At 47.7% G+C, this 24,653-nt stretch overlaps 1 protein-coding gene across 1 annotated transcript in view; it reads right to left on the reverse strand.

Annotated features, from left to right (window-relative positions):
* tulp4 (TUB like protein 4) overlaps nucleotides 1-17,172 on the reverse strand; it is a 75,110-nt gene extending 57,938 nt beyond the window's left edge. The window contains exon 1 of the mRNA XM_033025631.1: nucleotides 16,588-17,172. Within this exon, the coding sequence (XP_032881522.1) occupies nucleotides 16,588-16,887 (300 nt within the window). The 5' untranslated portion in view covers nucleotides 16,888-17,172. The remainder of the gene's footprint in view (nucleotides 1-16,587) is intronic.
* Nucleotides 17,173-24,653: the final 7,481 nt, after the last annotated feature.

Below are 24,653 nucleotides of genomic sequence, written 5' to 3' on the forward strand. Positions count from 1 at the left end.
TCTTCCATCAGTGAGGAATGTGGGGAATTCGCTGTGGTGGATATTTATATCGACTTTTATGTAGTTGTGTGTCTTGCTTTTTTTTAGTATGGCTGTATGGTAATTCGAATATCACTGTACCTTAATTGGTACACGTGACAATGAAAGACCTTTGAAACCTTTGAGATAAGTGCGAGGTATTGCATTTTGAGAAGTCATAGGATGGCAGGACCTTCACAGTGAATGTCAGGGACCTAGGGAGTGTTGTAGAGCAGAGAGAGATTCAGGAGTGCAAGTACATAGTTCTCTGAAAATAGCATCACGCGTAGATAAGAGTGGTCAAGAAGGTTTTCGATACATTGGCCTTCATCAGTTAGGAAATTGAGTATAGAAGTTGGGTGGTGAAAACCGTGCAGCACATCATCGGTGCCCCGCTCCCTGCCATGGATGCCCTCCACCGAAAACGGTGTCTGAAACGAGCTGGGAAGATCATTAAAGACCCCTCCTACCCCAACCATGGACTGTTTGCCCTCCTCCCATCAGGGAGGCGGTACAGGAGCCTCAGGTCTCGTACCAGTAGGATGAGGAACAGCTTCTACAATCATACCGTCGCATTGCTGAACTCGGAGTCCCGCCGATACATTCCTCCGGTCCCTCCGTCCCCATTGTTTAATTATTCTGTATCTTTATTATTCTGTATCCTCTTTTTTTAAATTTCTATATTGCACTACTACGGACTGACGCAAAACTGCATTTCGTTGTACCCATACTCAGTATTTGTGCAATGACATTAAAGTTGAATTGAATTGAATTGAATGTTATGTTACAGTTGTAAAGACATTGATGAGTCGGGGGCTGTTGAGCTGCTGGCAAAATGTCGCCACAGGCAGGCGCCATCTTTGTTCAGAGCCACGTTTGGAGTACATGGTTCAGTTTTAGCTTGAGCTATAGGGAGAGGCTGAGCAGGCTCGGACTTTATTCATTGGAGCGCAGGAGGCTTAGTGTGATCTTATACACCTCTATGAGAATTACATCGTCCACCCCGAAAGCCTCAGTGCACCTGTATCCACAGTCGCTGTTGCAGCTCAGTTTTCCTGAGTGTGAATCTGCTGAAAGCAACTGGCCTGGATGGAGTGCCCAGCCCTGTCCTCAGAACCTATACAGACCAGTTGGTGGGAGTATTCACGGACGTCTTTAATCTTTCCTTACTCTATTCTGAAGCTCCCACCCATTTTCAGACCACTATGGTCCTGCTGCCAAAGAAAAGCAAGATCCTGTGCCTTAATGACCATCGTCCAGTGGCTCAGACATCCGTTGTCATGAAGTGTTTCAAGAGGCTGGTCATGGTGCACATTAACTCCAGCTTCTTAAACAGTTAAAAACAACTGCAGTTCGCCTACCTTCACAATAGGTCTAAGGCAGTCTCCATCTCCCAGGCCTTACACTTATTCATAGAACATTTGAATAACAAGGACACCTATATCAGACTCCTATTATTTTTATTATGGCTCCACTCTCAACATCTTAATCCCAACCAAACTCATCTCCAAATTGCTACGCCTGGGATCTGGGGAGCGGTCTGACCCAAACATCACCTATTCCTTTTCTTCAGAGATGCTGCCTGACCTGCTGAGTTGCTCCAGCATTTTATGTCCTGGACCGAAGAGTCAGCACCACCCTCTGCCATTGGATCCTCAACTCCCTCACCGACAGACCACAATCAGCGAGAAGTGGTGACAAAAATAATTCACAGCACCAGTGCTTCGCAAGAAAGCATTCCTAGCTCCTTATTATATTTACAACTCACAACTGTGTGGCCAAATTCTGCTCACTCCATTTAGACGTTTCCACATGACACCTCTGTTGATGGCTGGATGTCAAACAATTATGAAATGAAGTACAAAAACGAGATAGAGTGTTCAGTAACATGGCATCAAGACAACAACCTCAAACCAGCAGGAAGAAGGAGCTAATTATTGTCTTTGGGAAATGAAGTGGTGTGTATGCCCCAGTCAACATCTTCAATGGCACCAAAGTGGAGATGTCGAGAGCTTCAGGTTTCTTGGTGTAAGCACGACCAATTTGTCTTGGACCAATCACATTGGTCAAAAAAAAACACATCAATGCCTCTACTTCCTCACAAGATTAAGGAAGTTTGGCAAGACTCCAACAACTCATGCCAACTTCTACAGATGCACTGTCATATATCATGATGCACGACAGCTTGGTTTAGCAATTGCTCTGCCCAGGACTGCAAGAAATGGCAGAGTGTAGATGAAACCAGTCCATCACACAAACCAGCCCCACCCCTCGCCCCATTCATTCCATCTACTCATCATGTTGCCTCGGGGAAAGCGGCCAACATAATCAAGAAGCATTTATACCCCAGTAATCTCACTTCTCACCTCTCCCCTCTCCCATTGGACAAAAGATACAAAAGCTTGAAAGCACATACCACCAACATTCTGGAACAGCTTCTTCCTCATGTCAATCTAGTGAACGGATCCATCGTGTGTTAAGCTTAAGCCTGTTTTCTTGCCTGTTTACCCTTAATTTATACTGTAATTTCTTTTAAATTGTACCTTAAAATAACACATGGGGGGGGGGGGGGGGGGGGGGAGACAAGCTAGTCTCCCAAGAGGGTCAAACATGATTATAGCCTATCACTACCTCCCAGTGTATAACTAGTACAATAAAACATATAATACTTAATTTAACAATATGACAAAATATTGCATGGTTGCACTCACTAATTATCATGAAATATAATTATCAAGTTAGTAAGGAAAAAGATGGCGATAATGTATTTTTAGAGAGGTGCCGGCCTGGCACCAACTCGCCCTGACTCACCCGCTGCTCTGGGCGGGGACACACACACCCCCATGCACGCACACACACGCTCCCCCACACACGCGCGCACCCTCCCCCCCACACACGCGCGCACGCTCCCCCCCCACCGCGCACGCTCCCCCCCCACCGCGCACTCTCCCCCCCCACCGCGCACTCTCCCCCCCCACGCTCACTCTCCCCCCCCCACGCACACACTCCCCCCACGCACAAATCCTCCCCACGGCACTCCCCACCACGCGCACTCCCCCCACGCGCACTCCCCCCACGCGCAATCCCCCACACGCGCACTCCCCCCACGCGCACTCCACCCCGCGCAATCCCCCCACGCGCACTCACCCCATCGCGCACTCCCCCCCGGCCTCCCACCCACGCGCTCTCCCCCCCACGCACTCACTCTCACGCGCACTGCCCCCGAGTGCACACACACACCCCCGCGCACGCACGCTCCCACACATACCCACTTCGTCGACCCTCGCCTCTCCCCCGCGCACACACACTCCCCCGCGCACACACACACACGCTCCCAGCACACACACTCCCCCCCACACACTACCCCCCCACGCGCACTCCCCCCCACGCGCACTCCCCCCACGCGCACTCCCCCCCACGCGCACTCCCCCCCACGCGCACTCCCCCTCACGCGCTCTCCCCCCCACGCGCTCTCCCCCACGCGCTCTCCCCCCCACGCGCTCTCCCCCCCACGCACTCACTCTCACGCGCACTGCCCCCGCGCGCGCGCACAATCCCCCGCGCACACACACACTCCCCCGCGCACACACACACTCCCCCGCGCACACACACACTCCCCCGCGCACACACACACACGCTCCCCAGCGCACACACGCTCCCAGCACACACACGGTCCCCCGCGCACACACGCTCCCACACATACCCACTTCGTCGACCCTCGCCTCTCCCCCGCGCACACACACACACTCCCCCGCGCACACACACACACGCTCCCCAGCGCACACACTCCCCCCCCACGCGCACTCCCCCCCACGCGCACTCCCCCCCACGCGCACTCCCCCCCCACGCGCTCTGCCCCCCACGCGCGCTCACTCTCACGCGCACTGCCCCCGAGTGCACACACACACCCCCACGCACTCCCCCGCGCACACACACTCCCCCACGCACACACACACTCCCTCGCGCACACACACACGCTCCCCAGCGCACACACGCTCCCAGCACACACACGCTCCCCCGCGCACACACGCTCCCACACATACCCACTTCGTCGACCCTCGCCTCTCCACCGGTCACCAGCGGGCCGGAGCCGACAGCTTATCACAGTTCCCCAGGCTCAGCACCAGGCCCACAAGAAGGGATTTGGCCCGAAACGTTGCCTATTTCCTTCGCTCCATGGATGCTGCTGGAACCGCTGAGTTTCACCAGCATTTTTGTGTACCTCCACAATGCAGGCAGCACGTGGTCTGACTCTGCTGGGTCCAAGTGCTCCTCCCCTCACTCCTACAGGGAAGGTCGTTAACAATGTTTCCCGACTATAAATAAAAATACGTATTTAAAAAACGAAGGAAAAACTCCATATTACTCTGCATGAATTCATACTTTTATCGTAAAAAGTGAATTTTCAATGATAAATCCAAGGACTTTCAAGGCCTTGAAAAATAGTTTCAAATTCCAGGACTTTCAAGGACCTACGGTCCCTATATATAGTCCTTTGTATTACACCTCTCTCAAACTCTACTTTGAAAACTGTCATCCCTCCATCTCCCCTCTCCCAGCTCCCCCAAATTGTGAGGAAGGGTCACTGACCTGAGACATCGACAGATTTCCCTTTCCACAGATATTGGTTGACTGTCTGAATTCTTCCAGCACTTCTGCTTCTGGTCAAGGGATAACCCAATTGATCTTGCCCTTACTAATCTACCTCTGACAGATGCATCTGCCCATTCCAATTATGACATTTACCTGAAAATGTCGAACATTGCTCAGGTGTACTGAACAAATGCAATCTGGCAAATTACTGCTCAGTCTATTCTTAATCGACCGAGTGATGAAAGCTGTCATCAACAGTGCTGACAAGCAGCACTTACCAATACCAAGTCTGTCAGGACTTTTCTGCACCAGAGACCAATGCAGGCTTGAGTGAAATGAGAGCTGCCTGGTAAAACTGAAATCAATGGACAAAGAGAAAACACACCAGTGGTTGGACTTGTATCCTGCATATAGGAAAATTATGGTTCATGGAGATCAATCATCCCTGCCTCAGGATATCAGTCCAGAAGTTTCTGGATCCAATAATCTTCAGCTTCTTCGTCCCAAATCCTGCCTTGTGTCAAAAGGTCAGAATTTGGGATGTTCATTATGAGTGCAGTGCTCAATTCCATTCTCAACAAGTCAGCAAATGAACCAACTTCTATATTGAATCTTGGACAACACTGAGGAAAGAACTGATAAGTGGCAGGTAACATTCACAACACACAAGTGTCAAGAAATTACCATCTCCCAATAAGTTAGCATCCAGCCACCAACCCCATAGCATTATCATTAACAAATCATGCACCTAGGCTGTCACCATTGACCAGAAACTCAACTGGATCAGCCACATAAATATTATGGATACAAGAGCTGGTCAGACACTGCGTATTCCAGTGAGCAACTCGCAGATGCACCAGAGCCTTTACAATATCTAAAAATGGCATGAATTTGAAGGGATACTCTCCTCTTGCCTGGATTAGTACAATAATCCATCACTTTACCTATTCATTCCTTTAGCAACCAGCTGAAGTGTGTACCTTCCACAAAATGTCCTGCTGTTGCTCATCTAGCCCAACAGCACCTTCCAAACCTGCAACATCAAACGTGGAGCAGCACAGTGACGCAGCAGTAGAGCTGCTGCCTTACTATGCCAGAAACTTGGGTTCAGTCCAGACTACAGGTGCTATCTGTAGGGAGTTTGTATGTTTTCCCTGTGACAGCACAGGTTTCCTTTGGGTGCTCCGGTTTCCTCCCACATTTCAAAGACATACAGATTTGTAGGTTATTTGGCTTTGGTAAAGATCGTAAAATAAATCGTCCCTAGTGTGTCGGATGCAGAGGTCCAAGATAACCTATAGTGGCACAGCAGTAGAGTTGCAGCCTCACAGCACCAGAGATCTGGGTTCAAACCCGACTAATCGTGCTATCTATGTGAAGTTTGTATGTTCTCCTCGTTACTGCATGGGTTTCTCTGGGTGCTCCGCTTTCCTCCCATATTCCAAAGATGTGCAGTTGTAAATTGCCCATAGTGTAGAGGATGCAAAAGTGGGATAACAGAGAACTAATGTACAGGTGATCGATGGTCAGTGTGCATTCAGTGAGCCAAAGGCCCTGCTTCCATGCTGTATCACTAAACTAAATGATCCATTTATTCCTATTGATTTCTGTGGTTAACTAATCATCATTCCAAATGTCATAATTATAAATCATCCAAACTTCAGGACAGCGCCTTCCCTATCTCTGCAACATCCCTCAGCAGAACACTGCTGCAAGCAATGTCCCAGCTTTGACATCTATTCTCTATCTATCTCTCATCACTGAGCATTTGTTCATACCAAGGGTAATAACAATTTGAAACACTCTAAAGCTATGCTGAGATGAATCAATTGGGGATTTCTAACCTGAGATTATGCGTTTTATCATTATGAATTACAGGATACAAAGGGAACTGAAAATACATTGAACCCAGCAATGCTTTCTTCATGAACATCTGTGGACTTGCCCATGATACAGAGCAGTTCCAGAGAGAAGTTCAGCAACAGTCTTAGACAGTCATATTCACAGAATCAGAATTTCAGGTTCCCCCATCATTAACCTTGAGTCTTATTTAATGATAGAGTGCCCCCTCAGAGAAGACTGAAAGGTGGTACACATTCAGTAGTCAGTTTTGTCATTGATTTTAGACATCAATGCCTCATGGGTTCAGAGGACTAATTCCTCTTTGATGACACCTTGAGAAGATCAAGGGCACTTAATGTAGAGGATTTCATTGCACAAATTTAAGAGTGGTTCAATAGAACTCACTAAAGATATCCACTAGTCACATCTTCCCATCTCCATCCCTTTCTGATATTTGCAGGGACCGTTCCCTCCGCAACTCCTTTGTTTACTCATCCCTTCCCACCCAAGCCACCCCCTCCCTTGGTACTATCCCCTGTAGCGGCATGAGATGTAACACCTGTACCTTTACATCCTCCATCATATCCATCCCAACAGTCCTTCCAGGAAACAGAGGTTAATGTGCACCTCCTTCAATCTCGTCTACTGCATTTGGTGTTCCTGATGTGGCCTCCTTTATATCGGCGAGACCAAATGTAGACTAAATGACCGTTTAGAAGAACACACACTTGGTCCATCAAGGCCTGCTGGATATCCCGGTTGCTACCCATTTTAACTACCCTTCCCATACAGACCTGGGCCTCATCCATTGCCAGAGTGAGGCCATATGAAAAACTGGAGGAACAAGTCCTCATATTCCACTTGGGTAGTTCACAACTTAATGGTATATTGAATTCTCCAGTTATATGTAACTAACCTACAAACAATGCCAACCATCCCCCTTCCTCTCCCCCTTCTGCCAGCATCCTCCCACATACATAATCAGTCTCAATGGTCGAGACCTGAAATGTTACCGATCTTTGTTCTCCATAGATGCTGCTTTACCCATTGAGTTACAAAACACTTTGGATCTTTTTGGTAAACCAGCATTTACAATTCCTTGTGTCACCAATAAAGATAATGCTGGTAATGTCCAGAAAAACACATATATCAGCTTGGGTCTACAATAGTGATTTTGACAAGGAACACTTAAGACAACCAGTTGACCAATTTTTTCCACTTCCCCATGCCCATCATCCAGTTCCTTTCCCCTTCGTCATCTCCTCCTCTTACTTATCTCTCACACTTCTCTATTCTGGATCCCCTATATACCCTCACTCCCTTCCACCACCACCCCTTCACTTTCCACTGCTTCTTTATCAGATTATACCTTCTATGACCTTCTCCAGCTTATTATCTCCACTCTTTTCTCCTCCACCTGACTGATCTGCCAATCAACCTCTCCTTACCTGGATCCACCCATCACTTGTTAGCTCTTGTCCCATGCTTTCCTCACGGTCTACCAGCTATCTCCCTTCTACTCCATCAGTCTGAAGAACGGTCAAACGTCCATTCCCTCAAGAGATGCTGCCTGACTTACTCAGTACTTCCAGCAGTTAGTTTATCTTTTTATTTGCTGTTTAATAATCCAACTGCTGCAGATGCATTTGTCCATGTCAGTACTCGTGAAAATGACAACAATCTTCGAGGACGTATAGCACGACAGTGGAAACAGCATGTTACAGACAGAGCTAAGTGATGTAATTACCAACAAATCAATATGCCATTCACGCCATGTGATATCAAGGCACAATATCCAGCAACCCAACATCATAATGGCCATAGTACTGAAAATTTGTACTCCACAGCCAGCTGTGCCTCTGGCTAAGCTACTGGAATATGGCTACCTGACAATGTGGAACATTGTCCACATTATCCACCATCACCAGAACAATGCACAGCACCTTAAAAGTGCGGTGCAGCCAGGGGCGGAAATCCCGGGGTGGGGGCAGGGGGACACACGCCCCCCCCCTCTGTTTTGAGAGGTGGGGGACAATCCCCCCCAAGTTTTTGTAATCCGGATTTTAAAACCCTGTGAAATCTTAGCTTTCCGCGAGACAGTGAGGATGGGACAGCTGATCGAGGGCACCAATTGTACGAGAGAGACGTCAGTCAGCAGGCAATGGTGACGGGACATGATGATTCAGCGCAATCATTGGGGGAGGGAGGAGTGAGGGGGGTGGGACTGAGGATAGAGTGCGGTGATTGGAGGAGGGAGACTTTCCAAAAAACTCTCAGCACAGATCTGCGCCTCTTCCGCAGCCAGGATCAATCCCGGCTATCTGGCGCTGTCCCGTCCCCACCCGAGTGTCCACCCCACGGGTGGCCAGAGAGGTCAGGAGTCAGACGGGACCTGTACCCCCAGGCCCACAGCCAGCGCAGAGAAGCAGCGCAAAACCCAGCTCAAATCTGCCTGTCCCGCCAGGTTAACATACAGCCCTGCCTGGGCTTGCGAGAAATATGGCCCAAGTTTACAGCCAGCGCGGAGAAGCAGCGCTGGTGTCCCGTCAGTCCAGGCACGGCTGTAGTTAATCCGGCGAGACAGGCTTAGTTGAGCTGCATTTAGCGCTGGATTGAGCCCCCGAAGCCTCGTGTGTGTGTGTGTGCACATGCGTGTGCGGCCGCCAAGAAATTGTGCCCCCCCCCCCCATATTTTCATAGCGATTTCCGTGCCTGGGTGCAGCAAAACTCTCCAAGGATCATTCGACAACACCTGCCAATCCACGATCACTTCTACCTACAAGAACAAAGGCAGCAAGTGCTAGAGGTTGCAACACCAACAGGCTCTCCAAACAGCAGACTCCTCCCACTTCCTCTAAGTCCAAGGCGTAGCTATGGACACCCGCATGGACCCCAGCTATGCCTGCCTCTTAGTAGGGTACGTTGAACAATCCCTGTTCCAGGCGTACACTGGCCCTATCCTCGAATGGACTTCATCCACTCATGGACTTCATCCACTTGGTTGGCCTCCAAGCTGGTTACCAAACTCGCAGAACTGGGTCTCTGCGCATCCCTCTGCAATTGGATCCTCGACTTCCTCATTCACAGACCACAGTCTGTTCGTATTGGTGGAAATGTGTCAGCCTCGATAACAATCAGCACGGGAGCACCTCAAGGCTGCGTGCTCAGCCCCCTGCTGTACTCACTCTATACTCATGACTGCGTAGCCAGTCACAGTGCGAACTCCATCATCAAGTTCGCTGACGACACCACTGTTGTGGGACGTATCACTGATGGGGGAACGAGTCAGAGTATAGAAGAGAGATCGAGCAACTGTCCATATGGTGCCAGCGCAATAACCTGGCCCTCAACACCAGCAAAACCAAGGAACTGTTTGTGGACTTTGGAAGGGGTAGGAGGGGAACCCACATCCCCATTTATATCAACGGGTCGATGGTTGAAAGGGTCAAGAGCATCAAATTCCTGGGCGTGCACATCTCTGAAGATCTTTCCTGGTCCGAGAACTCTAATGCAATTATCAAGAAAGCTCATCAGCGCCTCTACTTCCTGAGAAGATTACGGAGAGTCGGTTTGTCAAGGAAGACTCTCTCTAACTTCTACAGGTGCACAGTAGAGAGCATGCTGACCGGTTGCATCGTGGCTTGGTTCGGCATTTGAGCGCCCTGGAGAGGAAAAGACTACAAAAAGTAGTAGACACTGCCCAGTCCATCATCGGCTCTGACCTTCCTTCCATCGAGGGGATTTATCGCAGTCGCTGCCTCAAAAAGGCTGGCAGTATCATCAAAGACCCACACCATCCTGGCCACACAATCATCTCCCTGCTACCTTCAGGTAGAAGGTACAGGAGCCTGAAGACTGCAACAACCAGGTTCAGGAATAGCTACTTCCCCACAGCCATCAGGCTATTAAACCTGGCTCGGACAAAACTCTGATTATTATGAACCCATTTTCTGTTATTTGCACTTTATTAGTTTATTTATTCATGTGTGTATATATTTATGTTATGGTATATGGACACACTTATCTGTTTTGTAGTAAAAGCCTACTATGTTCTGTGTGCTTAAGCAAAGCAAGAATTTCATTGTCCTACACAGGGACACATGACAATAAACTCACTTGAACTTGAACTTCACCACCAATTTTCATCCAGCACTCAAATTTACTTGGACCATCACTGACAACTCCCTCCCCTTTCCTGATCTAAGTCTCCATCATAAGAAATAGACTATTGACTAATGTCTATTACAAACCCAGTGACTCCCACAACTATCTCGACTACACTTCTTCCCACCCTGCTTCCTGCAAAGACTCTATCCCCGACTCCCAATTCCTCCGTTTATGCCGGATCTGCACCCAAGATGAGGTGTTCCATACGAGATGTGCTCATTCTTTAGGGAACGGGGGTTTCCCTCTCCCATCATAGATGATGCCCTCACTCCGGTCTCCTCGGTTCCCCGTAGCTCTGCCCTAGCTCCCCTTCCCCCTAGTCACAACAGAGACATAGCCCCCTAGTCCTTACCTTCCACCCCATCAGCCGTCACATACAACACATAATCCTCTGAAATTTCCGCCATCTACAACAGGATCCCACCACGAGCCACATTTTCCCATCTCCACCCCTTTCCGGCTTCCGCAGAGACCGTTCCCTCAGCAACTCCCTGGTTAACTCATCCCTTCCTACCTAAACCTCCCTCGACTCTGTCCAGGGACCCCAACAGTCCTTTCAGGTTAGGCAGAAGTTCACTTGCACCTCCTCCAACCTCATCTACAGTATCCGTCGTTCAAAATGTGGGCTATTATACATCGGTGAGACCAAACGTAGACTGGGCAATCGTTTCGCGGAACACCTCAGCCTGTGTGAACCAACCTGATCTCCCGGTTGCTGAACACTTTAATTCTCCTTCCCATTCCTACACAGACCATTGTCCTCACTCTCCTCCATTGTCAGAGTGAGGCGAAATGTAAATTGGAGGAACAGCATCTCATATTTCGCTTGGGCAGCTTACAGCCCAGCGGTATAAATCTTGATTTCTCTCACTTCAGGTAGCCCCGGCATTCCGTCTCTTTCTATCCCTCCTCCACCCAAGTCGCACTAGCTTCTCATTTTCACCCTACAGTTGTTTCCTTTATCACCGTTACTTTTTTGCATATCTTTCATTCATTGTTCTTTATCTCTCCACATCGTCTTTATCTCTCGTTTCCCTTATCCCTAACCAGTCTGAAGAAGGGTCTCGACCCGAAATGTCACACATTCCTTCTCTCCAGAGATGCTGCCTGTCCCGCTGAGTTACTCCAGCTTTTGTGTCTATCTCCAAACTGCCTCTGCCTCTGTCTTGATTACAAACCCACTGACTCCCATAGCTATCTTGACTAACTTCTTCCCACCCTGCTTCCTGTAAGGACTCTGTTCCCTACTCCCAATTCCTCCGTCTACGCCGCATCTGCACCCAGGATGAGGTGTTCCAGACCAGGGCATCGGAGATGTCCTCATTCCTTCGGGAACTGGGGTTCCCCTCTTCTATTATAGATGAGGCTCTCACCAGGGTCTCCTCTATATCCCGCAGCTCCGCTCTTACTCCCCATCCCCCTATTCGTAACAAGGACAGAGTCCCCCTTGTCCTCACCTTCCACCCCATCAGCCATCGCATACAATATATAATCCTCCGACATTTTCGCCACCTCCAATGGGATCCCACCACTGGCCACATCTTCCCATCTCCTCCCCTTTCAGCAGAGACCATTCCCTCCGTAACTCCCTGGTCAATTTGTCCCTTCCCACCCAAACCACCCCCTCCCCGGGTACTTCCCCTTGCAGCCACAGGAGATACAACCCCTGTCCCTTTGCCTCCATCCAAGGACCCAAGCAGTCTTTCCAGGTGAGGCAGAGGTTCACCTGCACTTCCTCCAACCTCATCTACTGCACCCGCTGTTCCAGGTGTCAACTTCTCTACATCGGCGAGACCAAGCGCAGGCTCGGCGATCGCTTTGCCCAACACCTCCGCTCAGTTCACACTAACCAACCTGATGGCTCAGCACTGCAACTCCCCCTCCCATTGCGAATCTGACCGTTCTGTACTGGGTCTCCTCCATTGCCAGAGTGAGGCCCAGCACAAATTGGAGGGACAGCACCTCATATTTCCCTTGCATAGTTTACACCCCATCGGTATGAACATTGCCTTCTCTAATTTCAGATTGTCCTTGCTTTCTCCCTTCTTCCCCTCCCCCTTCCCAACTCTCCCACAAGCCTACTGTCTCCGCCTCTACCTTTCTTTTTCCCGCCCCCTCCCCCCACACCATTCTGAGGAAGGGTCTCGACCTGAAACGTCGCCTATTCCTACACTCCATAGAATCTGCTGCCTCACCCATTGAGTTCCTCCAGCATTTTTGTCTACCTTAATCCTGGAGCTCTTTACTTAACTATTTCTTCAACACATAAGGACTGCCGCAATTCATTACCATCAGAATTTACTTTCAAGAAATAAACATTGGACTTGTTAGCAAGCTCCACCATACATAAAGAAAAATGTAGATCAGCCTGACTTATGGAACAAGCTTGCCCTGAATGGCCTACTTGTTTGATGTCCAATGCAAAACTATCATAATTGCAACAATTTACTGCATGAAAGGATGGGTCAGAAGAACAATAAATCTGATTTCACTAAGGTAAAATAATTACCAGGCAATAGAGGTTATACTCCCAAAGCACTAATCTACAGAATGCCGAGCCAATCCTTATTACAAGATCACATAACAATTTTGAAACAATGGCTTTATGAAAATCACTTCCTAACATTTAGCCTGTTTGCCTCAAGATTTCAAATACATCTCCTCTGATCTTACTATTAACCTTTATCTCTGATGACCCATCAAACGGAAGAGAACGTTTTAAAATGTCATACCTGTAATTTCAATGCCTGTGTAACTCTAAAGTGAATAATCAACTATGGAAGTCTTTCCTCACATCTTAGTTAATTACTGTAAATTACCCCGGCCAGGAGAATCAGGTGAATTGATTGGTATATGAATTAGAATTAGTTTCAGGGGAATTGGGAGGGGAGAAGTGGGGATCTATAGAGTTGGCATAGATTGATGTAACAATATATATCCTTCTATATAATGAGAACGTTATTTTGGTAATGCCCCTCTACTTTCCATATGCATCCCTTAGATTTAATTGTTCCACAGATATTGTAATACAGATTATAAACTGAAATGTAGAATGCAAGGGCAAGGAGGTCATGTCAACTTTAGTCAGGCCACAGCCCAGCACTGTCTGTATAATACAAGAAAGACATGTACAATGGACAAGGTTCAGGGATTTACAATGTTCTCTGGAGATGGCAACCGTGCAGAAAGTTCAGATAGGCTTGCGGTGTTCTCTTTTTGAACAGTGGCAGCTGAGAGACGACTTATTGGAAGTTTATTTAATTGAGGGCCTAAAGAGTAAATACGAATGATTTGTAATCAAGAAATCAAAAACCAGCAGTCATAGATTTAAGTAAAGGGTAGAAGGATGAGAGAGATGACGAAAACATTTTTATAGTGAGGTTTGAGCATGGAACTCTGTGCCCGAGAGGCAGAAACCTCATCATATCTAACAATATTTGAATGTAAATTTAATTTGAATTGAAGAGCAATGACCTGCAAACTGATGGACCTAAAGCAGGAAGGTGGGATTAGATACGAGCGCCTCTTTTTGACTGAAAGACACCATTGGCTAATGGCTCCCTGTGTCATAAACCCCTGTGTCTGAAGGTTATAGCAACTGGGCTAAAACATCCAACATAAAACATCCAATAAGGCAGGTACGGGATACTGAGTTGGATGATCAACCATGATCATATTGAATGGCGGTGCAGGCTCGAAGGGCCGAATGGCCTACTCCTGCACCTAATTTCTATGTTTCTATGTAAAAAAAAAAAAGACTGGAAATCCATATTTGAATCAAATTAATATTATGGCATGAATTACACATGCAATTTTGAGGTGGTATAATTATTGGCATAAATAATCTGTGGAAATTGGAACAGCAGTCAGGTCTTCGAGTTTATTCTATAAATTATATCATGATCAATCTCCACTTCAGCTGTGATTCGCCACTCTTACTCCATTGACATTGTTCAACCGCTGCAGAACAGTCATGTGGCAACGACACTCCCAATGGTGTCAGTCATTGAGTTCCAGGCTTTTGACCGAATGACAACAGTGACCAGCAATAAAATTCAAAATTTAAGATTGGGAATAGGTGACTTGAAGGGGAAACTGCAGGGTATTCCTCACATGTCCCTGTTAACCTTGTGCAAGATGGTAGAGGTAATTTGTTTTGGAGGTGGTGGAGTGGATCTGTACATTTATCCAGGGAAAAAATGAAGTATATTAAGACATTCCTAACTTGTATCTCATGGATGATGGAAAGACTTTGAGGCATTAGACAGGAAGACACTCGCCACTGACACCCAACCTCCAACTTGCTTTTGCAACCAGAATATTTATGTTCGCAGACTTGTTGAATTTCTTGTCAAAGGACTAGGATGCAGATGGAGCAAAACTTTTCTTATTGATGTTCATTCCCAGGCAATTGTGTGGCATAAACAGTACTTGCCACATCAGCACATGCCTGAATGCCATCTAGACCTTGCTGCAGACAGGCAGGGGAAATTTCATGATTTCAGAAAATGTAAAAGGGACAGAATCAGAAGCAAAAGTTGGGTTTAGGTTTATTATTGTCATGCGTATCAAGGTACAATGAAACGCTTTGTTTTGCATGCTATCCAATCAAATTAGATAACACTATACATATATACAATCGACAAACTCAAGTACAATAGGTAGAGCAAAGGGAGATGCAGAGTGTGGAATATAGTTCTCGGCATTGTTAGCACATCAAGTACATTCAATTCAGTTACATCCATTTAAGAAGTTCCAATTCAAAAAAGATCGCACATGCCAAATAAAACTACCTGCCTGACTGTTAACTTAATTTGTTGTGGGTCACATGGACATTATTTGTAAACTATACATTTAATGACAAAAGCCTCAACTATTGAGTATTTTGGAGTACAGGTCTGTAACCCCTTAAAAGTGGCAACACGAGTAGAGAGTGGTTAAAAAAAGGCTCTTGATATATTTCCCTTCATTGGTCAGGGCATTGAGTAGAAATGTCAGGACATTGTGTTGCATGTCTACATGTGGCCCATATCCCCCCATTCCCTGCATATCTATAAGCCTCTTAGATGCCACTATTGTATCAGCTTCTGTTTATAGGACTTTGGTTCTTCCATATTTGGTGTATTGTGTGTAGTTGCCTCATTACAGGAAGGATGTGGAGGTTTGGAAGAGTGAATAGAACCCAAATTCTGCCTGGTTGAGGATATTAGCTATGAGACGCTGGACAAACTTGGATTGTTTTCTCTGAATGTTGGATGTTAAGGGGAAATCTGCTAGAAGTACATAAAATCATGTTGCATAGATAGTGTGGGCAGTAGGAACCCCCCACCTCTCACTAGGATGAAAATATCAAAGACTAGAGACCATAGCTTTACTGTGAGGGGAGAAAGATTAAAGGAGATGTGGAGGGCAAACTTTTGTTTTTGCAGTGGTTGATGGGTGCTTGGAAAGCACTGTCAAGGGGTGGTGGGGGAAGCACATATAATAGTGGCATCTAAGAGGCTTATAGATATGCAGGGAATGTAGGGACATGGATCACATGCAGACAGAGATTAGTTTAACTTGACATCATGCTGGACAGACATTGTGGGCTGAAGGGCCTTTCTCCTGTTCTGTTCTATATTAATCGGTTTTGACCTTGCAACTGGAGTTCACGTTAGCGGCAACCCCGAGAACCATCCCTTTCATGTCCCCTATCTATCAGACGCAACAAAACAACATCTTTTGTTTTGTACCAAAGCAGTGAACACTTGACACTAATGGCAAGTGATGCTGCAGTAAGAGAAGCCTTGGGCCAACTAGATGGAAAAGGAACGGGTTTGAAAGGGAGATAGAACAGTGGGCAGACGAGGGACCAGGGCGTCACACCTGCTGAGTGGGTGATGTTGGTCAGACAACACCCAAGGGCCTGTTGCCCCCCACCCGGGCCGAAGCCTCGGGGCATGCGGCTCTGATGGAAGGGCTCACCTCGCTGTTGTGGCCTCGCAGGTTGAAGTTGATCCTTTGCGGGTTGCCGCGCTCCCTCCTGCAGCGGCTGGCGGTGAAAGTCACGCCGACCACCCCCCTGCCGTTGCCGGTGGCCAGCCAGCCTTCCTCGTAGCAGCGCCGGCGGCACACCGGCTTTTCCTTCTCACTCTTGGGCACCCGGCCTTTCCACGACAGGCAGAGGATGTTGGAGTCGCTGCACACCACCGGGCCTTGCTCCACCGCCGCGAACATGCCGCTAAGCCCGCGGCCCGGGTGCCTGGCTGCCGGGCGGCGGCTCATCAAACGCCGGGGCGGGCTTTGCCTCTCAGGCGGCCTGGAGTAATAGGAGCAGGAGCAGCAGCATGGGAGCCCTGGTCTGGGAAGTGACGGAGACAGCTCGCCTGTAGCCCCCGCGGCACGGACACGGGAGTGACGGGGCGGGTGGGGAAGAGGTGGCAGAGCAGCAACAAGGGTTTTCACCACGACCCGAAGCCGCTGCCCATTGAAGGCGGCCAGAATCCGGAATGCGCTTTCGCGCACGCGCGGGCTGACGCGGTGGGCGGGCGCTGTCGCGTCACGCGCATCAAGCGCGGCTGTTAAACGCGGCGTCCGCGAGAGGGAGGGAGGGAGGCAGGTCTTCCCTCTCCTAGCAACCGGCCGGACTTACCGGCGCGCTAACCCCGGCTATTCCAGCAACCAAAGATTATAGAGGAGCTCCTCTATAATCTTTGCCAGCAACCGCGCGGCCGTTAGGCCCCGTGGCGCTCGAGGGAGTGCGGCGCGCGACGGCTGGTTCACTCGCTCCTCGCAAACGCACTGCGGGATCGCGGCCGTTGGACCCGCCGTGAACTCCTTGCAACCACGCGCCCCGGTCATTCAATGGGAGATAGGCGGTCACAAGCGGTGCGGAGGAATCTGCACCCCCGTCCCGGGGCATCTCCCGCCCGCTGTCCTGTCGCAGCGGCCGAGTCTCGCGTGGGGCAGCGGCGTGCGCGCTCCCGCCGCGGCGCGCCTGTTGTAGGCGAAAGCAAATATACTGGAGGGCGAAAGTGGTGACTTGACGGTCCTCATGATGGGGAGAAAGATCAGGGGGCGGTGGGATATGGGGGAGAAGATATAGGTAAGGAGGGAAGACAGGAGGAGATATAAATTTACAAGGACGCGGGGGGGTTAAAATACAACAAAAGAGTAAAGATTCAACATGGGAGTAAAGGTATCTGAGTTACAATAGACAATAGGCGCAGGAGCAGGCCATTCGGCCCTTCGAGCCAGCTCCTGCGAAACCATTCAATGTGATTATGGCTGATCATCCCCCAATCAGTACCCCGTTCCTGCCTTCTCCCCATATCCCCTGACTCCACTATCTTTAAGAGCTCTGTCTAGCTCTCTCTTGAAAGCATCCAGAGAACCTGCCTCGTGTTTCCTCATCTCCGTTCCAAATGGCTTACTCCTTATTCTTAAACTGTGGCCCCTAGTTCTGGACTCCCCCAACATCGGGAACATGTTGATAAAGATATTGGAGGGGGTGAATCATAGTAAAGGGGTTGTGGTTGGAGCTAATCGTTCTTCAGATTCTAACCATCTGGATGAAATAAATCTTCTCTAAACTTGTTCTCCCTTACCTTAAACCCAGATTGAGACCTGGCTGATGGGGATGTTTCCTACTGTCTCTGTCCCTCATAGTTTTGTACACCTCAATCAATGATATAGCATTGTTTCCAGCATCACTCCTTTGGTTTCTGAGAAATGTCCTCAGTCATGTTGGTAAGAGGGTCAAAGGTTTCAGCAAGAAGGCAGGAGAAAGGGTTTGAGAGGGAAATATAGATCAGCCACAATTGAGTGATAGTGTGGATTTGATGGACCAAATTGCGTAATTCTGCTCCTGCGTCTTATAGTCGATGTTGTCAGTGGTATCCCTTGTCTCGGAGCAGCTGGTAACTCTGCTCCCATACATCACAGCAGCTGTCAGAAGAAATCTCACATGCCTATGTGGGGATATTTTTGTGGTTGCATGCCAACTGCTTGTGTTGGAAGTCTTTGATGAGCACCGTCCAAACGGTAATGTGTGTGGTAGCACAAACTCATTATGCTTGGCATAATTGCCTGTGAGCTTGTCTATCTCGGATGGGATACCAGTGTAGGCCAGGATATTTATTTTCAGCAGTATGTTTTATCATGCAATGTTTAGGGAAAACAAGGGTAAGAGGTGGCACATCTGGTAAAGCTGCAGCTACCCGGACCTCATTTGCCCTCCACGTGGAGTCTGCATGTTCTTCCTGTGGCTGCGTAGGTTTCCTCCAGATTTGGTTTCCTCCCAAAATCCAAAGACAGGTGATCAATGGTTGACGTGGACTCGGTATGCCTAAGGGCCTGTTTCTTTCAAGCAATTCAATTAATGTTGCATGCTCAACATGCTCCCTCTGATTTTTACCTTTGTAATCTGCATATGGAAAATATCTCACGATCGGTTTGCTAATTAGCAAACATAAAGAGAACTTAATATCAAATGCAGATGCAGTTCTTTGAAATCTCGGGTGAATAGTCCACACTGAATCATTCAGAGGGTTAATCATTTAGTTAGACATTTATGTCATTTATTGATGATCCTTATATTAGAGATGTATTTAAACTACAAATGGAAAATATTACTCTCGTTAATCTTCCTGAATTTTGGAATATATTTAAACAAGGTGCACATTAATAACGCACCAACAGCATGACAAAGACAATCTTACTGACATAAAATCTTTCAGACTGCAAATGGCTCGTGTGGGGTCATAGGATATAAATCTGAATTAGTTACAATTTGTATTGATAAATTAACCCATGTCAATCTGTTGTCTCTTACTCTGGCAGTAGGGTAGCACAAATCAATTGCATTTTCTCCTATCAATCTACAGGGATTAAATTAGCATTTTCACAAAGATGTAGCAATTTATGTTCCCACCTATCACCCTCCACCCAGCTCTCTTTTTTGGTTTCAGATGCTTCTAATTCGTTTCTTGCCATCACATGTAGTGAACTGCCTGAACCACTGAGTTCCAGCAGTAGCTCTCCTTTTTTTTGCCACATTCCAGAATTTGCAGTAGTTTATGCCACTTTAAAATAGTGCTTCTACTCAGCGGCTGTGGAAAGCATCTTGTCCAGAAATATTACCATCTGGTATGGGAATTGCTCTGCCCAGGACAAGAAGGCTCTGCAAAGAGTAGTGCATTCGGCCGAATGCACTATGCGAACTTCACTTGCCCCCCTGCAGGAACTATACATCAGGAGGTGCAACTCCAGAGCCAATAAAATCATGGGAGACCCCTTCCACCCCTGCAACGGACTGTTCCAGCTGCTACGGTCAGGCAAACGCCTCCGTTGCCATGCTGTGAGAACAGAGAGGTTGGGAAGGAGTTTCTTCCCAGAGGCCATTCGGACTGTAAACTCCTATCTCACCAGGGACTAACTTTACTGAACGTTTTTTCTTCCGCCCACAATATTTAATATGTGATTGTGTTTATAGTTTGTTTGTTTGTCTTTTTGCACAAAAGTCCGCGAGCATTGCCACTTTTCATTTCACTGTACATCTCATATGTGTATGTGACGAATAAACTTGACTTGATATGATATAGCATGGAAACAGACGCAGTGGCCCAACTTGCCCACACCGACCAACATGTCCCATCTACACTAATCCCATCCTCTGACCCTATTCTGTCCCAGGTACCTGTCTAAATGTTACAAATTGTGATAATGCCTGCCTCAACTACCTCCTCCGGCAGCTCGTTCATAGCTTTGACCGCCCCGGGCCGCGGAGTTTGAACCGACCCGTTTGCGGAGCTCGGATTCAGCCGCGGGACTTGCACACCATCACCCGGCGGGGTCGCAACATCGGAGGCCTGGATTGCCTCAACGCAGAGGGAGAGCAAGGAGGGAAGAGACAATGACTTTGGGACTTTAAACTGTGTTGAGTGTTTGTTTTGTTATTTATTCTATGCTATGACTCCAAGCTAAACCATTTCGTTGCACTGAAAAGTGCAATGACAATGAAATTGAATCCAATCCAATTAAATCCTATTAAATCTATCCCTCCTTCACCTTAACCTATGTCCTCTGGTTCTCGATCCCTCTACTCTGGGCAAGTGACTCTGTGCGTCTACCAGATCTATTCCTCATGATTTTGCACACTTGTATATGATCACCCCTCATCCTCCTGCATTCCAAGGAAATAACCTGGCCTGCTTAACCACTCCCTATAGCTCAGGTCCTTGAGTCCTGTCAACATCCTCGTAAATCTTTTCATAATTTCCTTTCTATGAGCAAGAGTCCTGGTTCCACCTGAATGCGTACTTGACTGCTCAACTGCAGTGTGCAGACCTATGCTACTGGTCCAAAACATGCAGCTCCAGACTATCTCAAATCACAGAATACACAGCTTGCAGCAACTCCACAATCATTGAACATGGTATGGAAAGGCAGATTTACAATCTTGTGCTTTTCATTTATAATTGTACTGTTACATTATTGCATTTGGATCGAGAGTGGGAGTGCAGAGCTAAGGCGTGAGTAAATATATGGAACTGGCAAGTTGTTCTGGAACACAACAGCTCAGATACAATGGGTCAAATGGATTTCTTTGTTGTGCCATTCCACGATAAGATGTATAATCATTGTCAGTTTTCTCTTCAAATATTTAGTGCCCTCCAGGTTTGGGACAAAGACCCATCATTTATTTATTTGCCTCTGTACTCCACAATTTGAGATTTGGAATAGAAAAAAGAGAGAACACAGAGAAAAGAACACAGATGGAGAGGCTAGCCAAAGAGGCAGAAATTGCAGAGACTCAAAGGAAAAAGAGGGAGTAATATACCAACATTCGGGTGTGGCGGCGCGACACTGTCGCAGCGGCCCTTTCACCCTGTCTGTCTTTTTTTATTTTTTGTCTAGTTAAATGTAGTTGTTCGTGTTTTTTAATAGTATTTTTAACTGTGTATGTGTGGGGGGCGGGGAGGGGGAAACTTTTTAAAATCTCTTCTCTGCACGGGAGACCCGACCTTTTTCCTGTCGGGTCTCCGTTGTCGTTGGGGCCTAGCACCGTGGAGCGGCCTCCAGCTGGAACGACCTGGGGGCTCCAGTCCCGGAGCCTGCGGAGCTGCGGACTTACCATCGTGGGGCTGGCCGGCCTCGGAGCGTGGGGAGCGGTGGTGGCTCGCTGCTGCGGCCCGACCCCGGAACTCGGTAGCTCCAGCTGCAGCCGCAGGTCCGGTGGACTGGGACATCGGGAGCTCGCGGGTCCGGGTGAGAGACTGCTTTTCGGAGCTCCCGCAATGTGACTTCTCCAGCCCGTGTCGCGGGGTTAGAACGACCACGAGCGGGGCCTCAATGGCCGCGGGACATTCCAGCGCCCGCCGGGGGCTCCAACTTGTGACTTTTGGGCCTGGAGCGGGGCCGTACATCACCCGGCGCGGCCTAAAATGGCCGTGGAACTTACCATCGCCCGCCTGGGGCTTCAACATCGGGAGAAAAATGGTGCAGGGGAGAGAAAGACTGCCTTCCATCACAGTGAGGAGGAGATTCACTGTGATGGATGTTTGTGTAACTTGAATTGTGTGTGTGTCTTGTAGGAATTGTCTCTGTTTGTATGGCTGTGGAAACTAAGTTTCGTTTGAGCCTCACTGAGGTTCAAATGACATGTAATAAATATTCAATTCATTGTCCGGGACATATTTGCATTGTAATAAACCAATTACAGCCAACTGCCTTCAACCCAGGAGGTGCAGCTCGACAGATGGGTAGAACATTCCGAAGAAGTCCTATGCAGGCCACCACCGGCTGTACAGACACATATTCCCAAAGCCAGGATACCTCTACAAATAAGTGTGACAGACCAACAAAATTAAAAAAAAAGGCTGCAATCAAGCAACAGAAAAAAAAGGCTGCTGCTGGCCCTGACAATATTCCGCCTGAGCCCTAAAAGTAGATATGGACTCATCAACATGGCTTATTTGGGAAGAGGAAAAGATACCCACAGAATGGGCAGAGGGATACATTGTGAAACTGCCAAAAAAAGGTGACCTAAGAAAATGTGGCAATTACCGAGGGATGACCCGGTTGAGGGTACCTCAACCATGTCATCCTCAACCGTCTTCAGGAAGCTGTAGACATGAGGCTACAGGACCAGCAAGCACGATTCAGGAAGGATTGCTCATGCACAGACCACAGAGCAACATTACGCATCATCATTGAATGGAACACGTCCCTGTACATCAACTTTGAGAAAGCATTTGACAGCTTAGACAGCACTAGGTGCCATAGGACAACACTATGGCACCTAATGGACCACCATGAAATTCCCACCAAAATCACAAAATTAATCAAGAACTCGTATGATGGAACCTCATGCAAAGTTATGCATGCAGATCAGCTCTCAGAGCTTTAGTGTCAGAACGGGCACCAAGCAGGGATGTCTATTGTCACCATTCCTGTTCCTCCTGGCAATTGACTGGATCATGATGGAAACAACTGAAGGGAAAATAAATGGAATTCAGTGGACAATGTGGGAGCAGCTATAATATCTTGACTTTGCAGACGACATAGGTCTCCTTTCACACACACACAGATACAAATGCAGTAGAAGATGGACACTCACAAGCTGGAACAAAACATGGTCTTACACCAAATACAGCAAAGACACGCGTGATGAGGATCCACTCCAAAACCAGCAACCCTATCCTTATGCACAGCACAGCTCCAGAGGAGGTAGAAACATTCACATGCCTAAGCAGTGTTGTGGACATCACCGGCAATGTAAGCAATGTGGACCTGTGGAAAAGAACAAGCCAGGAGCCCATTGACTTACAAATTCAAAGGAGAAAATGGAGTTGGATTGGACACACCCTCAGGAAACCTGCCACAAACATCACCCGGCAAGCCCTGAAATGGAACCCCCCAAGGAAAAAGGAAAAGAGATCGCCCCAGGAACAGCTGGAGATGTGTCCAGACAGACAGACACTGGGGAGATCTCGAAAGAACTGCCAACAACCGAGCGAGGTGGAGGACATCTGTTAATGGCCTATGCTCTAGCGGAGCAAAGGGCTTAAGAAGAAGAGAAAAAGAATCACATGTGGTTAAAGTGCATTGTCAGATTTTATTAAAGGGTATTTTTATACATTTTGGTTTCACCATGTAGAAATTACAGCTGTGTTTATACAGTCCCCCCATTTCAGGGCACCATAATTTGGTGGAAGATTGCAACCTTCACGTGGTCCGCCCTGTTTCGACGAATTCAATCAACCCGGCGTGCACAATCAAATAAGATCAAATAGAACAAGTTGTCCGACAACTTTAGGCTGTGCACGCCATACGCAAGAAGGGCACCATAATGTTTGGGACACATAGCTTTGCAGGCATTTGTAATTGCTCAGGTGTGTTTAATTGCCTCCTTAATGCAGGTATAAGAGAGCTCTCAGCGCCTTGTCTTTCCTCCAGTCTTTCCATCACCTTTGGAAACTTTTATTGTTGTTTATCAACATGATGACCAAAGTTGTGCCAATGAGTCAAAGAAGACACGAGTCTGAGAAACAAGAATAAAACTGTTAATAGATATCAGCCAAACCTTAGGCTTATCAAAATCAACTGTTTGGAACATCATTAAGAAAGAGCACTGGTGAGCTTACTGATCACAAAGGGACTGGTAGCCAAAGGAAGGCCTCCACAGCTGATGACAGAATTCTCACTATAATAAAGAAAAATCCCCAAACACCTGTCCAACAGATCAGAAACACACTTCAGGAGTTAGGTGCGGATTTGTCAATGACCACTTCATGAATAGAAATACAGAGGCTATACTGCAAGATGCAAACCACTGGTTAGCCACAAGAATAGGATGGCCTGGTTACAGTTTGCCAAGAAGTACATAAAAGAGCAACCAGTATTCTGGAAAAAGGTCTTGTGGATGAAGATTAACTTATATCAGAGTGATAGCAAGAGCAAAGTATGGAGGAGAGAACTGCCCAAGATCCAAAACATACCACCTCATCTGTGACACAGTGATCTGGGCATGTATGGCTGCTGAAGATACT

This window comes from Amblyraja radiata, chromosome 8, assembly GCF_010909765.2.
Source record: "Amblyraja radiata isolate CabotCenter1 chromosome 8, sAmbRad1.1.pri, whole genome shotgun sequence".
Lineage (NCBI taxonomy): Eukaryota > Metazoa > Chordata > Chondrichthyes > Rajiformes > Rajidae > Amblyraja > Amblyraja radiata.